Source organism: Eriocheir sinensis, chromosome 35 (genome assembly GCF_024679095.1).
Source record: "Eriocheir sinensis breed Jianghai 21 chromosome 35, ASM2467909v1, whole genome shotgun sequence".
NCBI lineage: Eukaryota > Metazoa > Arthropoda > Malacostraca > Decapoda > Varunidae > Eriocheir > Eriocheir sinensis.
Window position 1 is genome coordinate 6,938,752 of NC_066543.1, and position 16,662 is coordinate 6,955,413.

General features: G+C 37.9%; 3 protein-coding genes across 4 annotated transcripts in view; 1 reads left to right on the plus strand and 2 right to left on the minus strand.

The window, feature by feature from the left end:
- LOC127007549 (E3 ubiquitin-protein ligase MYCBP2-like) overlaps positions 1–16,662 on the plus strand; it is an 87,723-nt gene that overhangs the window by 36,341 nt on the left and 34,720 nt on the right. The window lies entirely within an intron of this gene.
- On the minus strand, positions 1,334–7,846 carry LOC127007327 (uncharacterized). Of its 2 annotated transcripts, XM_050878137.1 has the most exons (6): positions 7,697–7,846; positions 6,871–7,423; positions 5,768–6,013; positions 5,324–5,511; positions 4,749–5,028; positions 1,334–3,540 (listed from the first exon to the last, which is right to left on the minus strand). In XM_050878137.1, exons 1-6 carry the CDS (start codon positions 7,844–7,846, stop codon positions 3,299–3,301), a joined length of 1,659 nt encoding a protein of 552 aa, XP_050734094.1. In that variant the 3' UTR covers positions 1,334–3,298. The 2 variants fall into 2 exon arrangements, with proteins under 2 accessions (XP_050734094.1, XP_050734095.1); XM_050878138.1 differs by lacking the exon at positions 6,871–7,423 and having other exon boundaries at positions 5,768–6,009; positions 7,697–7,839.
- LOC127007325 (uncharacterized) lies at positions 7,694–15,997 on the minus strand. The gene is made up of 7 exons (XM_050878136.1): positions 15,249–15,997; positions 13,910–14,019; positions 13,367–13,566; positions 12,276–12,422; positions 11,194–11,269; positions 10,470–10,655; positions 7,694–10,342 (listed from the first exon to the last, which is right to left on the minus strand). Exons 1-7 carry the CDS (start codon positions 15,754–15,756, stop codon positions 9,563–9,565), a joined length of 2,007 nt encoding a protein of 668 aa, XP_050734093.1. The 5' UTR covers positions 15,757–15,997; the 3' UTR covers positions 7,694–9,562.

A 16,662-nucleotide genomic window follows, 5' to 3' on the forward strand; every position in this document is an offset into this window, starting at 1 on the left:
AAGTATAATTCCCTCATATGGACTCCCTTTGTTTATGGTAGGTCATAGTTACGATAGGTCCCGATTTATTACAAGTGAGTCCTGGCTCCTAGTTGATCCTGTTTCCTTATACAAGTAGGTTCTGGTTACTTCTGTAGGTTTCACTTTCTTCTGGGGGGTCTTGGTTCCTCCTAGTTACCATAAAAAGTCTTGCAATATTTACTCCACTGAGCAAGGGTCAGAGCATTGGATAAATGTCAGCATTCTCCATCCCTAGAGTTGTTTACTTTCAGCTTCTGTCATCAGGAAACGCTCCTACTCTTAAGTGTTCCCTGAGGCAGCTGTCTTCTTGCAGTGCTATCTGAGCAGCTGTTGGAAGCAGATGCATATGCTATCCCTCCCTCCAATGTAACCCCTTTCAATATCCCACTGTGGATGCCCAAAGACATCAAGGGCTACCGATGTTCTTATCAGAAGATATAATCAAGATACCCAACAACAGCAACAGAATTACAATGAATCATCCTGATATCTTGGAAAACATTTCACAGAATATCATTTAACATAAAAATGCATAAAATTCATCTTACCTTTGCCTATAAATACTAAAACTGGACCCCAGAGCAGTTGCACACGAAACAAAAGCTTGATTCACAGGATCCATCATCAGTAACAAATCTCATTGCATCTGTTCAAGAGAACAAGGACCCAGGACATGAGTGTTGACTATTTCAAGAAATTTTCTAATCCCATGCTTATATGGCTGCTAATAGTTAACAAAACAAAGGATGAACCATCAAGTATTAGGTATAGTACAAAATACAAGTCATTAATTTGATTTTCCTGTGAATTTTAGAATATCACAGAAAATGGGAGACAAAATGTGTGTTGCAAGACTTTTTATTGTGGTGGCTATAGGGCTTGGTCCCACATGGTGTTTCTTAATCCCTTCTGAAGGGTTCCGATTCCTTTTTTTTTTTGAGTGCTGTTCGCTCCTCGTGGGTCATAGTTCCTTCTTTAGTTTGAGTTCATTTCTGTGATTCTCAGTGTTTATGAGGGCTTATCTTTCATATAACATTTTTTTATTATTATTATTATTATTATTATTATTATGAATTTGTTTTAGAGATGTCTTGCCCGTTCTTTTGTTCTGTTTCAGAAGACAAATTAGCACTGGGTATACTTTTCATAGAATATTCCTCCAACACACATTTACTCCTTCCTTTTTTTCCTTTATTTTTCAAAGTCTTCGCCTGGGTCATCGTAGCTCAAGGTGTCATCTGTGATATTTTATTTTCCTCTATTGTTATTTTACAGCTATTTTTTTTAAAATAGGAAGGAAAGCATTCACACCTATAATTACATGTGTTTTATTGTTTTTACATTTAAGATGTCTTGCACACTTATTTATATGATTGCTTACCCTATTCATTATTCCAAGCAAAGTTGAGTTAATCTAAGTAAGAAAAAAAAATCCTTGAGTCAAAAGAGAAAAATTCATCAAGTGAACTAACCCACATCACCATTTACACACACACACACGCACACATATAGCTTGTCACCCCTTCTGTCGTGTCATATTAATGACATGACAGAAGGGGTGACAAGCTATATGAATATGTTTGCTGATGATGCTAAAATAATGAGGAGGGTGGCTAATGAAGAAGACTGTGTAGCCCTGAGCCAAGATCTCGATAAAATAAGCAAATGGTCATGCAAATGGGAAATGACATTCAATACAGAGAAGTGTAGCATGATGGAGTTTGGTAAGAGCAGTAGACGAATATCGGGGAACTACTCTCTGAGTAATGAAAAAATCATGAAAAATATGAAGAAAAAGATCTGGGAGCGATCATAACAGACAAGTTATCCTTTGGAAAACATATAGACCAGATAACTGGGGAAACATACAATCTTCTTAGAAACATAAAAGCAACATTTACATATTTAGATGAAGAAATGGTGAAGAAACTAATAACATCGATGATACGTCCAAGACTGGAATATGCAGCATTAGTGTGGTCACCTAGATCGAAGAAAGAAATTAGAAAGTTGGAAAGAATACAAAGAGCAGTGACTAAATTACTGGAAACTCTGAGAGAAAATACTTATGAAGAAAGACTGGAGAAATTGGGACTAACAACACTGAGAGAAGAAGAGAGAGAGGGGACCTAATAGCATTGTACAGGATACAAGAGGGATTGGAGAAATTGGCCAGGGAAGACCTAGTGGTACATGACAGAAGTGTGACAAGAGGCAGTGTAAAGAAATTGAAAAAGAGCGACTGTAGGAGAGACATCAAGAAATACAGTTTTCCATACAGAAGCATAACAACATGGAACAGACTTGATGAGGAGACTGTGTGTGTAAAAACAATTCATAAATTTAAAGCCAAACTGGATAATAAGCGTTATGGAGACGGGACAGCACGAACCTAGTACAGTTCTCTTCCTGTATTTCACAACTAGGTAAATACAACTTGGTAAATACACACACACACACACACACACACACACACACACACACACACACACACATCTCCTGAGAGGAGATCTTATCATGCTGTATAAGTTGGTAAATAAGTTTGATGAGGTGGATAGAGATGATCTCTTCTTAACTGCAAGAATGCAGGAGGTGAGAGGACATGGAAAAGAAATTTAATAAAGGAACCTGTTTGAGTGACTTGAAAAAGTATAGTTTTCTACATAGAAGTGTTAACACATGGAAGAGGTGGTGGAGGCAAGCAGTGTCCAACAAATTAAGGAAAGGCTGGATGAATGTATATATGGAGGCAGGACTATTAGAGCTTAGCTCGGGCCCAGTAGACTACAAATAGGTAAATACACACACACACACATGCACATACGCACGCACGCACTCACACACATATACGAATTGAAATTCCACACTTGCTCAAAGGGTGATAGAGTGGTGGTGATGCTCTCTGGATTGACTGATTGAGCTTCAGACACATATCAACCTTTGGAATCCACACCTTAATTTAGCACCAAACACTTAATTCTAATGCATCCCATTCAGCTAGTATTCTTTTTCTGTCTCAGCAGTCTCCTGTCTTAGGGGAATTTGTAGTCAGTGCAAAAGTGTTCTTATAATCATAGGCTTCCAATAAGGACTCTGAGGAAATACCTTATTTGAGACAAGTTAAATATTGCCACTTCATTAATTGCTCATGGCTTGTTTTGGGGAACAGCAATAGAAAACATGACATAATTGCCTAGTAGAAGATGATAGGATCCTCACTATAGACTTGCACTAAAGAAGCTGAGAAAATACCTTGATAAGAACAAGTTAAATCTTCTCACTGCATGAATTTTACACAATGTTTTTGGTTGTTTTGGTGGGTAGGGAGAACAGGACATGATTGCCTAATAGAAGGTGATGGAGTCCTCTTCTTTTCTTTGATGTCCTTGGCCTCCTCATTCTCATATACTTCTTCACCATCATTATCCTTAATCTCTTGGGCCTTGTCAAAGAGAACATGGATCTCAGTCTCTTGGTATGTGCGTGTGTCTGGCTGAACCACCAACAATGATCCCGGAACTGCAATTTGGAAACAGTTATACTTAAGATGCTGAGGCTAATCATAGGGTTTTAGTTGATACTATTTCCTGAGAGATGTTAAATTTTCATATGCACACTAAATGAACTTCCCCTAACTTTAAGATTGTCTTTTCTTTTGCCCATTCTTATTTCCCTCATCCTGTGCTGAACATTCACCAAACTCCCATCACTTTTTTTTGCGGTTGTTTCCTGGCCCTCACACTTACCATTTCAAATTTCTTCATGCTTTACCTCCTGTCAATCCTTAATATCCATGCACAATTTAACCCGTGTTGCATCTTCCCTCCTCTTCATTTTGAATATTCTTCACTCATCTCAACCTCACAACACATTATCTCCTCTCAAATTGTCGAGGAACATAAGTACCACTGCCATGGTCCATAAAATTATAAATATATGTTCGACACTCCATCTCCCTTCACACAATAGTATACTTAACTATGTATTTCACTACACTATACCTCCTATGTATTTCCCCAACTGTCACAATTTTCTTCACTGCATTTTCTTTTTATTCTTCCTTCCAATTCATGTGCACCACTCTGAACACCAATTTCAGCTTTAAGGATGTGTAGCATGCTACCCAGCAGTCGACACTGCTCACCAGGTTGTTTCTCTAAAAAATAATCCCAAGTGGAGCAGGTCAAGGGGACACCTACAAAGCTCATAGATTGAGCAAGTCAGTGGATCTTGCTGGGAGGTATTTAGTATAGGAAGGGGGCTTGATGAACCCCCACAGGATGTCACAATGTCCCTGTGTCCTGGAGTTATTGGTTCTTAGTTTTCTGCCCACCACAGACTTGATGGCTGAGGTGACATAAATGAGCACAGACACCATGCCCGGCTATAGCATGTGTCCCAACTTTACCTTCACTATTCCAAATAGTACTGATATCACAAAAATAAACTTAATATTTTTACTTAGCCACAACAATTACTTTTGATTGATAAACATTTTTTATATTGACAATAGTTTATTTTTACACCTCAGCTTAATCTTATATAGTAGTTTTTGTTCTGATATAATTAATGTGTACAAATTGAAAACCATATCTTACCATTCGTATATCCCTCTGAGCCTTTAGATTCACTCACCATCCTCCATTCTGTTCTCCCCACCCACTCACTAAACAGAACAGTATTGCAACACAAACACAATAAAAGTTACCCACCCATGGAACACTCACCTGTAGTGGGTGGAAGGGGCTCAGTGTAAGATTGGTATTCAGCAGTGGAGGAAGTAGGTTCTGTGTTCTTCATCCTCCTCCACCCCAAAATAACCAAGATGGCAATGACAGCCATAATCAGGGCAATGGACAGTAGGATTTCCAGGGTATACTGGTTGTGTATGAGGCAGGAGTGGATGAGAAACTGATCGATAGAGATGTGGCTGATCCCTCCTTGGGGTTCGAGCATGCACTCTCCATTCTTAAACCATTGTTCATGCACTTCATTGTTGTATATGTCCTACAATCAAGGAGGATTACACTGTTATGCATATGCAGTCTTTCTTGGATCAGAATCTAGTGTAGTACACACAAGGCTACAGAAAGTGAGAATATAATCAAGTTTAACTTTCAACACCACCAGACTTAAGTACTCTGCAATGAAATTAAAAATAAAGAGATAAAAGTAGTGGAAAGTATGGCTGGAGAAATACATATGAAAATTTGAAGAAAGTCTTGTCGAGATGGAATTTCTGAAGGCATACATAATCAATGGAAGTTGAGTATATGTAATAGATTTTGATTAGGCCAATTACCTGCAATGTTGGCTTGTCAATGTCTAGTGCTTGAGCAAGGAGGTTAGTGATGTTGCAGGTACACTTTTGTTGGAACCTGACCTGCTTGATAACAACAGAGTTAGGTTCAAATTCCTCATTAAGACAAAGAGACTTGGGCGCTTGGTTGTATATCAAGTTACGCTCCATAAAAAAGATACTTTTCTTTCCTGTAAGAGAAAGAATAATGTTTCATCAATTTTATATGTATATTTTGCCAGAGAGTTCTTTATACATCTACACCTTAAAGTAACCAGTTGAAGAAGCATATGAAACTACAAGCCAAACAAGGTTACAGTGTTGATTGTACAACTGGAGGACAATACAAGTTTTATGAATGTATATATAAAAAAGGTCTTTACAGAAACAACGTGAAAGAATTAATGACTAATCATCAAACCCATGTAGAGGTTCATGTGACCTCACCTTCTGGCTTGATGTACAGCAAAGCCTCGGGGCCAAGGTGGTGGAACTCATTTTCCACAAGATTGATGCGATGCTGGACAGTGATATCCAGCCCATGGCGAGGAAGGAAACTAAAATTATTGCCTTTAAGAAAGACGTCCCCCTCCACCCTGAGCTGCCAGGGTGAGACCTCTAGCTTGGGAAAGGTGTTGTTGAGCATGTAGACATCTCCTTTGATGGTCCCCACCAGAAATTGTGGGACACTACCTAAGAGAAAGATTAAACATTTTTTGCCTTTAGGGAAAGGTGTCTGCACCTACAAGTATATAGCTGGTTCCTGTCAGAGGTCATGAATAAGCAGTTTCTAAAATATGGGTTTAAAAGTTTGATGTGTCAGTATGTATGGAGCAAATATAGGTGATAAAATCCTGAATGTTAGAGTCTGTTATACAATGATTTCAGAGTTAAGCTAGAGTAATTTTTTTTGTTAGAATGAAGGCATATAGATTAATACAGATCTAGTTATGGCAAGAAAGAGGAATAGAAGTGAACTAGAGCTAAGAAACTCAGAAAATTAAAGCACCAATAGTATAGCAGACACTCAGAAATTGGTATAAGAAAGGGACTCTTCAGTATTTGCAGGTACTCTGTAAGGTAGCATGAGAGTGAGAATTTTCTTTAAGATTGAAAAGTAACAATACCTATATGTTGTATAGCAATTGACAGTAATAATTATAGGAATACCTTAGTTCTAGCCTGTTGAGTCTGGTATGGAAAGATCATGGGAGGGCAGTCATAGTACAAATTATGAAAATTATATGGTTATTAATGAACCAAACAGCTTCAAACTAAGCAAGGGTTGTATTGGTCTTAGTTTTACTCTAACTTTTCTGACTGTCATGATAGGTTCTGTTTTCAAAGCTACAATAACCTCCATCCCACCCAGTATATTATGGGAAATAAGGCTTTGGTGATTATGTTAATGATAGTAATCTTATTGAGAACAGTGAAAATACTATGACTACTTTGTAAGGTATTTTGATAATCAAGCACTTCTAAGGGTTACTGAACCTGGATGTAAAAATTGTCAATAAGCATTTGCTTGAAATTAATTGTATGCTTACTTGTGAAATTGTTTCTCTCAAGTATCAGCTCTATGGTTCTCAGTGAGCTTTGAAGGACCACCGCTCGTTTGGCCAGGGATATAAATGTGTTGTTGAAGAAATTGATGGTTTTCAGCACCTGGTTGTTGATGGCCTCCGTGTCAATTTGTCGAATGATTGTGCTAATGATGTACACTTCTCGCAGTGTAAAATTTGCAAAAGCTCCAGATGCCACCCTCTTTATATCACTATTAATAACACTGAACACCAAGGAGGGTGTCGCTGATATAAGACCTGAGGGCTGAATTGAGTCATTGGGAACCCGCCCTCCTGGCTCGGGCACACTAAACATCTGACTTGGAAATACCATGACAGTAGAATTCAAAATAGTGATGTTTATGCGTACATTGTTACCAGCTTGAAAGCTGCCAGTGGATAAGCTTAGATTTTTTATGTCTTGAAATATAACTACCAGGGGTCCAGACTTGAAACTCCCATGAGGAACTGTTAATTTCTGGCAGTTCCTTATTTTGATAAACCTCTTGTTGCCTAATAAGTTGCCAGTTGTTTTTACCTGAAATCCAGAAAATTATATTTACTTACCAGCATTAAATAAAATTCAAGACCTTTACCATAATAATTCGAACAGGGGAGAAACCTTATTAAACTAATGAATGAGATGCGGAAAACCCCATAGACTAAAAATCATAAAACATTTACCACAGGCATTTCATTACACTGCCAAAGCAAGATTAATTAGATAATTTTAGAGAAGTATTTACTTTAGAAGAGTTGTTTTTCTCTTACAAAAAAAAAAAAGAGTGGTACAAGGATCAGTGGGACCTACACCATTTTGGCAGTCACAGGTGACCCAGACGTGAGAGCAGCTGCAGAAGTCAGGCACATCATGGCATGCTGCATTGGTGGTGTTAAATTCAATACTGGTATTGGCATAACTAACAGCTATGCAAATAACGAACATGTAAAATGGGTTCATATTTCAAGGGAATATTTTTTGATATCCGGTGTTACAAAATGTCACTCTTCCTTTGTGGCACACTGTCACACTACACCTTTTTTTATACCAGCAGAATTCTATATAACAGAATTGTCCATTAGCAATAGATTTTGATTTTTTAAGCAATGTTGGGAGTCAAGTGTCCCTCCTCTTCTCACTACAAGTATATAAATAATGAAAGCCTGAGCCAGGTGGGAAAGGAAGGACCACTCCTTATCAGAGTTCAATTTCCTTTGGTCCTGACACTTTTCAGAGTCCTTTCTGGGATTTCCAGAATCCTGTTCTGTCAAGTGTGTCAGTAGTACTTCCTGAGGGTGAGTCACTCCCTCTAAAGCTGAGGCTTCACCTTTATTCTCCAAACTAGTCACTAATGTGAGATGTATTGTATATTAGCTGATAGTTTCTCTGATGAACATTATTTACTTTTTTCTAAGATAGCTCTGATGCCCTTTTTCTTCTGGGAACTTTTTATGAAGAGGTTGCCTTTGCAGAAGAGTTTACAGTTTTCCCTAGTCATACACTTTCTTCTTGCAACAGTCATAACCTCCTTTCACCTCTACCTTATGTATTTCTCAATTAATTATCTCTTTCACATGCCCGTCCATATGTATGATGAAGAGCCAAGGAGACAAGCACACATGCTTTTCCTAGTCCCCCACTAATTCCAAAACTAGCTTATTGTACTACTTACACAGACAACAATCTCTTTACAAAAAGCCTTTATTTATCTTCAAAGAAAACCTGTTGTGCCACATTTTTTAAACTTTCCACATGGCTCTTCTTCCCATCCTGTCATGCTTGTTTTCATTTTTGAATAGCATGTATATTTAACTATGAGATACATGGGAGATGATAACATGAGGTTTTAATAAGTTTTATTATTTTTATGACTTTTCCATTATTTTATAAATAAATAAAAATACTGGATCTACCTGTGAAGAGAAGACTTGTCTCTTTGTTATTACCTAAGTGAAATGAGTGCATGAGTGGCAGTCCCATCCAAAATTAATGAAAACAAGTCAAAAGACTCAGTCAAATAGAGTATAGATTGTGGTTGTGGTGTGATCTTTGTACCGAACCTTTACCATGGCGGAGTATGGCAGCAGCATTCCCGTGTTTACATCTGAGGGAGGTAACTTTGAGGGATTTTCCTGTGATGACGGATATACAGGACTGCGTCAATCAAGAATAATTGGTGTAGAAAATGTGGCTGTGCGCTGACTGGCCAGGCCGGGATTTGAACCCAGGCACGCCTATTCGTAGCTAGGCATGCTAACCTAACTCCTATCAAATCAAAACAACTAGAGGAAAACATAATTGGAAGTGAGGAAAATCATCAGGGCTGTTAAAAAAAATCTGGGGAATGAATGGTAAATCTAAGGGAGATTTTAGAACAACAGAGGAAGGAAACTCGGGAAAAAAGTGGGTGTTACTGATGTTCATGAGTTTGATATACCAAACCAAGTGTTTGACATATAAAATGACTTATCAAATGAAATTGTGTTTGCAAGAAGTTTACACAAGTTAATGGAATTATGTCATAAAATGTGATAAGCTACAAAGTTGCAAGTTTAGCATACTGATGCACTTCATCTCATATCAAGGATGTTTCACCAGTATTTTTCCACAAAATATTCAGTATCTGAAAATCACATGTATGTCCAAGATATAAATACTTGTGGATTTATTGCACACTCAGTTGAACGGACAAGATGACCGCATTTGTGTCCTCCGTTGAAGGTCAAGGATTTGCCCTGGCTCAAGAGGGAAGCTCTCCCGAAGACTGACATTCATGGGCTCAGTGTGTTCATATGATACATTGAGCTCCGTCTCTTTGTATGTCTTTACTTCAGGCACAGCCACTACCCAGGGTTGGAGGGGAGAGGTGGGATCCCAGGGCTGGCCTGGGAGTCCTGATATAGGGGACATAAGGGGTTGGGGGTTGGAGTGCAGTGTGGAAAAACTTTGGGAGAAGCAACATTCCCCAAGGTAGTTAGCCTCTTCTCGGGCCTTCCTTACGCGATAGTTACAAACTACACAAACCACCACCAAAATCAAAATGACAACACCCACTGCAGTGCCAGCTGCTATTATTGTTATGGGCACAGTGCAGTTGTGAGTCATGTGTGCCTGCACTTTGATATAAGACTTCACACTACCAATCCCTTTGCAGAAGGACCTTCGTGTCACTACTTGGAACATCTTAATATCTTCATAGTCACTCGAGCTGGTGATGCCTAGTAGGCTCTCAAAGGCTGTCATAACCTGGCAATCACAAGAAATGTTGAACATGTTGTTAATGATCTTGCGCTCATGCATAGGATATCGACTGTCAGTGAGGAGGGAGCGTTCATCAGCCTTGAGTATGGTGTTGTTGAGGAAGACAATGTTTGCAGCACGTGAATCTTTTTGTGGCTGAATACCCAGCAGTGCTTCTGACCCCAAATGTGAGACTTTGTTGAACTCAAACAGGACCTGTAAAGGAATGTTTCATTAGTCTTTATAAAGGGCATTATCAGATCATGTCCATCAAGGGTCATATTTCACCAATACTTAAGTTTTATATCATAAACTTTAAAAAAAAAAATCTGATTCCACTAACCTGGTTGGAGGATATGATATTCAAAGACCTGTTTCCAATTCCAATGAAAGTGTTGTGAGAGAAGACCACAATGCCTTGGGCTCGAAGACACACTGCCTTATGTATCATGTTTGGCAGCTGACTTTTCTCTATGATCCAGTCATCAAAGGAATCAAGGTGGACACTGTTCTCCTCCATGAGATTAACCTGTAAGGAAACATTTTAATATGAATTTCAATCATTGCTCATTTCTTAATTTACATATTAAATGACATTGAAGGCTGGAAATATTTTTAAAACGTTGAAATATTGCAACCTCCGTTATGAGCCATTCCAGTTACTACAAGTAAAATGTTGAGCATATGGTTCCAGATTAAGATTACTGGCAGTGCTGAATTACACATTTACTGTCTGTATAGTATTACTTTACATTTTTTTTCCACTGAGTTTATTCAGAGCACTCAGAACAAATACAGTTTCCTGTTTGATAGATGAAAATGCTGTTACAAGCTTTTTTACATGTGTATGTCAGTCTGAAGTGAACTTCAATAGCTTGTGATGGTTATGTTATAAAATACCTGCAAACTGGAAATGGAAAGAATGATGTGATGATAGAATGGCCCTCTTTCACTTATGAAATGTTCCTATGTTCCCTCATGTAAAAATGCAAATCTGCTGCAGCAATTGTTACTAAAATTTAGTGCCATAAAAGGAAAGGTATGTGCATGTGCTTTGGCTTTCCTACCTTTGTCCCGACCATGTGAAAATAAATCACTCTGGCATTGTAGAGTGCATAGCTGTGTATCTCTTCAATTATGCATCTGTAAGAACAATAAGACATTTTAATGTTATTGTTATCCCTCTTAACAGGAAAAAATCATGACTAACTTTCATCAAAAAATGGAAAAGTATCATGCAGATATTTTTTCTGCCATTCTTGACGCAAAGTTACAGAAATTTTGTTAGAAATTTATCATTGATCCCTTATTATTCATCAAGCAGTCTCAAAACTTAAACTTCTGCAGGTAGTCACGCAACCCATTACACGGGTATAGTTTAGACTCCACAGCAATAGGCAGATCAGAGTGTGAAAGGGATTTGGGAGTGTTAGTGAACTCTGTCCTAAAACTAAGGAAGCAATGTATTAGTGCGAGGAATAGGGCTAACAGGGTATTAGGCTTTATTAACAGGACGGTAACCAACAAAAGTGCAGAGGTCATCCTCAGACTCTATTTAGGGACTCTATTAGGGGAGGATTCTGGAGCTGCCCTGTGTAGGCCACTCGGCCTCTTGCAGTCTCCCTGTGGTCTTATGTTCTTAATCTATGAATGAATGATTGCTTTTATAATTTTGAACTTTTCCTGCCAAAAATCTACCCACGTTCCCATATGACCACTTATATTATCTGCCTGTGATTAGTAGTGCAATCACATGATCACTGTGCCAGAGAATGGTGGTACAATCAGTACATTCACATAACCATTATGCCACACAAAGGGGAACATTCCCTACTCCATGTTGTAATGCTGTCAGTATGTGATTGATAACTTCGCAGTATTTATTACAGGAAAGTAACCAAATTTTATAGCGAGGAATGTCTGTAGTTGCGTGCTTTTATCACCATTGTTTTCTGCTTACTTAGAAATTAACTATATGTGTATCTTAATCATACAAATTAAATAACTTTATCCAGTAATGAATCCTATTGTTCAGATATTGATTATGTTCTCCAAATCCAGTAATGAATCCTATAGTTCAGGTATTGATTATGTTCTCCAAACACCAGTGACTAATCTTGCACTTGTATGCACTACATGGACAACTCACCTGTCAATCTTTAGACTCATGAACCTTGTCTTCTCAAGCTTTGTGTCCAGCCTTGTGTCCTCACTTCTGGTTAGCTGAGTGAACGTATGCTGGGGCATTTTGGGGATGCTGCAGTTTGTAAATATGACTGCCACCTCCATGTTTAGCCTGTGGAGGTAGTATGTTTAGTGTGACTATTAGACATTATCCTTATATACTGGCTAATATTTTCATTTACTCATGTAAAATACTAATGCTAATAGGCTAATGATAATTTCTTATGGTATATGGCTCACACTCTTGATATCTTAATGGTTGGCCTATCTTCCATACTGAATGTAGGATTGGGTTATGAAGGGGCATGACTTCAGAGCACCTCCAAACTTTTATAAATGTTTTGTGAAACATTCAGAGAAACCACTCCAGTACTAAATTTAATTTGGCCAAAATAGATAATGAAACTATTGAGCTCCTACAACTGGAATTCCAAATCATGAAAATTGTGCAAAAATAAGAATAGGAAGGAAAAGGGAAAAGGAAAGTTATCAGGAATGTAATGATGCTCTTGTCACTTGTCTTGTAGTGACTTTGTTATTTTGTCTTCCATAGTCAGGCAGTTAGTGAAACGCCAGAATTTCCTCTTTACTACACTCCCACACGACCACTGCATGTAACGAAATACACAAGAAATTAATCCAGACAAGGAAAGGTTTTGCCGGCGCCGGGGATCGAACCCGCGACCAGCGAGACAGGAGAGCCACTCCTTAACCAGTTGGCCAAAGAGGTACCCCACTCGCAAAGTGTGTTATGTGAGGCTCGCCCATCAGGCAAGTCAGTAAGTCTAGTTGTCTTACAACTTAAGGGATGCCTGATTTTATTTGACCCCCAAAGGGCAAACAAAATTCCTGTATCTTTTCTTTCTGATTCATTTGCTATATGTTATTTCTTAGTTTCAGTTCCCATTGTCCTTAGCTCATATTATGAAACCTGATATTTGAACAAGTGAAAATAACAACTTCATACCTCAAGGAGAGAAAAAAAATAGCCATGTCAGAATGAACTGGTTACTTTTTTTTTTTTTTTTTTTTTTTTTTAGAATAAGTTGAACTCACTCTGCAATGGGACTGAAGTGCAGGGATTTAGTATGAAGCTCCATCAACTCTATGTTTTCAAAGTGAATGCTGCGCAGCTCAAGATTTTCCCTGGAGAAGGTGTTGCTTACAACGACCACTTTCTCAAAGCCAACAATATGCAGTGTTTTAGCTGAGGGTGGAATGGTTTGGCGATTCAGAGTCAGGTGGTGAATGCCATTCTGGAAAGAAAATTTGTTTTACAATATGAAAAAGGGGATTTGTTATGAAAGTTCAGTTTCATATTGCTGTATTAGCAGTATTACTTTTGTCATCATTATTATTATTTTAATAATAATTATTATCATCACTGTGTCCATGAGGAACATGTTTTTGGAGAGGGGATCTCAATGAATTGGATATTTTTAGTTGGAGGAGGAATGTTTTCTGTAAAACATGACATACAACACATTACTCAAACTTCAATCATATTTTGTCCCCAGTTCCTGAAAATAGCCACGTTATTACCATACAACTTTGTCAGCACTAAATGAAATTTCACTCAGTTTACTAAATATTACTTACATGGTCAACATGGTCATGTTTGCAAAACACATTCTCCTTTGTGGTGTCACAGAGACAGTTGGAACACAGATCTTTGGAGGGTGTGGTGACCCGCCCGTCACGTCCACCTCCTAGAACAGGGAAGTGATTGTAGGAATGTGCTGATTGTTATAAAAAAATGGAATTAAATTGATTGGAAAAAAAGAAAGTGACAAGAGTAGCTTGTGAAAAAAATATGAAATTAAATTTATCAGAAAACAGTGGTTAGAGTGATGTGACCATTGACTACTAGATGAGACTGAAGAAGAAAAAGCTTGTTGAAGCAGTGACAGTGGCAAGCTGTGGCATTACAAATTAGCACCATCATCATCACTTTTTTCCATTACTATGGTCCATTAATTTAAGCTAACTCTCTAGCTCCTAGCGAAGTAAATAAGGACGCTGCTGATTGGCTGTTGGCGGACAGGGTGTCTGACGTCTCTGGTGCCCAACACGCTAGCCTAGGCTCAGAAAATATTCATATTTCTTTACATAGCTCATCTGTCATACTAGATAGGGAAATTTTGTTGGCTTAAACAGTGATTGTATAACTGTAACACAGTTTTCAAAACTCAGTAGAAAAAAATAAATAAAGTAATTCGGGTGAGTACGTAGAATTAAAAAAATAACGTAAAATATTATAACCACCTTTTACTTATTATTGATATTTGCAGCAATTATGGAATCAGTTATAAAATAAAACATATATTCTCATACGTAAAGTCATTCTGAATACGATGGTACTTTTGAATTATAGATAAAGTGCGATATAAGAGGAGGCAAGGAAGAGTTTGTAAAAAGAGATATAAATATGAAATGTTATTCTCTGACATACTTACCAAAAGCACTTTATTTTTTACCCTATCGAGTTTGGAAAATTACATCATTCTGAGCAATCTAATGATGTCAACAAAATTTGACCTTCTTGTGTAACAAATGAGCTAAGTAAAGAAGTATTAATATTTTCTGAACCTGCATGATTATGTTCAGTGGCAAAGACATCAGACATCCTGCCCACCAACAGCCAATCAGAAACATCTTTACTAACTCTGCTAGGGAACCAGCCACTGCTGGGAGGGATCGATTGTATGACAAAGTCCTTTCCCAGCATTCTCCACCTCTCTCTGTTTGGCAAATACTTTTAATTTTATCTCTCCATCTGATCATCCGAGTGCCCTGACTCTACTAATATTCCTACTTTAATGCTGGGAAAGGAGTATAATAAGACACATGGTCATTTTCTAAAGGAAAATTATCACCAGAAATCTTCAGAATATGTATCTTCTTTTTCATATATGCAACAAACCTTTAATTTCCTCACCTGTTGTAGAGCTTTCTGGGACTGGAAGGTGATCAACCTCATAAACTGGATTGTGATCATGAGCATGTGTGTGAATCTCATGATTTGAATGCAGGACTTCTGGTAGACTGCTTTGGCTGTCTGTGGTGGCATCAGTACTAGAAGAGGTGTTTGTTCTAGCATTTTCATGATCATCAATGTTGGTGTTCAATGGAGGCCTAACTGAAGGGGTCATATGTTCACTTGAATTGTCCACCTTTTCACTCTTATTCACAGGAAGGGTACTAGGAGGAATGTTTTCTTTGTTATGGTAGGTATTCTCACTTATGCCGGGGACTGGCTGAGAAGTATTTCTTGATGATTCGCTTCCTCCTATCAGTGTAGTGCTCAGGGAGGGAAGCCACTGTCCTGTGACTTTGTGCCGAGTTGAAGACACGGGAGGGTTTGTTCTGACTCCAGAAGGCATAGGGTCATGGCACAAGCACTGCCCCAACCACCACCAACACAGAATTAGCATAATTTTTTCCATGGTCTTTTAGTTCAACATATCACTTTTAAGTAATATACACAAATGGTTTTTGGACTGAGAATCTTTCACAGTGGTCTTAGAGAAGCACAGTCTTTCAAGATCTTCCATTAAGTGCACCATGTGACGTTAGACTGCTCACCACATGACAGGTTCCTGTGTGAACACAGGAAATCTTCCTTTCTTTTCATCCAAAGCCTTCTGTAGGAGAGGAAATGACATCACCTCCCTCTTGGAGCTCTTTGTGTACATTTCACTTTAATTGTAGTTGCCTTTAATCTTTATATTAGTATATCTTGTTAGATATGGGATGTAATATTATATGAAGCATGAAAATGTAAAGTATTAAATGAAAAATAGCAAGGTTTTAATGAATAAAATATCGACACTGAATATCCATTGAAGTGGGTCATTAACACACAGGTGTGAGTTAATTAACTTTGGTTATGTTAGATTCTATGGAAAGAGATGTCTTGTCTCATCGAGGTATTTTTGGTTATAAAAAAAGAATGCTAGTGTTTGCTCATAGAAAATATATGTATAAACAAATAATAGAAACAAAAAAATCCACTTTGGGGATTCCCAGGACAAAGGAGTCAACTGTATTTGTGCCGCTAACCCAGCCCTTCCTTTTGTTTGATAACGTTTTGTCTTACAACACCAAGAACATCCTTCCTCTGAAGGCCAGAAGAAAGAGCCTCTCACTTGGAGATAATAAATGGACCATCACTTAAAACAGATTCATATTAGTTTTTCTCATACTTTAAATTTATTGAATAATACTTAACTGAAGGCTAAAAATGATGTTTTTACTTTTTTGTGTGTGAACCTTTGTGTAACTGTAAAATCCTGGTTGGTTGGGTTTACATCCTGGACCAGGCGTAGAAACGGTCAAGGATGTACGTACTA

What these genes read in the sequence shown, in the direction of transcription:
- LOC127007327 (XM_050878137.1), bottom strand. Translation starts at nt 7,846, where the DNA reads ATGAACCCATTTTACATGTTCGTTATTTGCATAGCTGTTAGTTATGCC. An exon ending in GCTGTACATCAAGCCAGAAG is followed by an intron (nt 5,512 to 5,767) that starts GTGAGGTCACAT and finishes TTTCTCTTACAG; the next exon opens with GAAAGAAAAGTATCTTTTTT. An exon ending in GCCCCTTCCACCCACTACAG is followed by an intron (nt 3,541 to 4,748) that starts GTGAGTGTTCCA and finishes TCCAAATTGCAG; the next exon opens with TTCCGGGATCATTGTTGGTG.
- LOC127007325 (XM_050878136.1), bottom strand. Translation starts at nt 15,756, where the DNA reads ATGGAAAAAATTATGCTAATTCTGTGTTGGTGGTGGTTGGGGCAGTGC. An exon ending in CCCAGAAAGCTCTACAACAG is followed by an intron (nt 14,020 to 15,248) that starts GTGAGGAAATTA and finishes TCCCTGTTCTAG; the next exon opens with GAGGTGGACGTGACGGGCGG. An exon ending in AACATGACCATGTTGACCAT is followed by an intron (nt 13,567 to 13,909) that starts GTAAGTAATATT and finishes TTTTCTTTCCAG; the next exon opens with AATGGCATTCACCACCTGAC.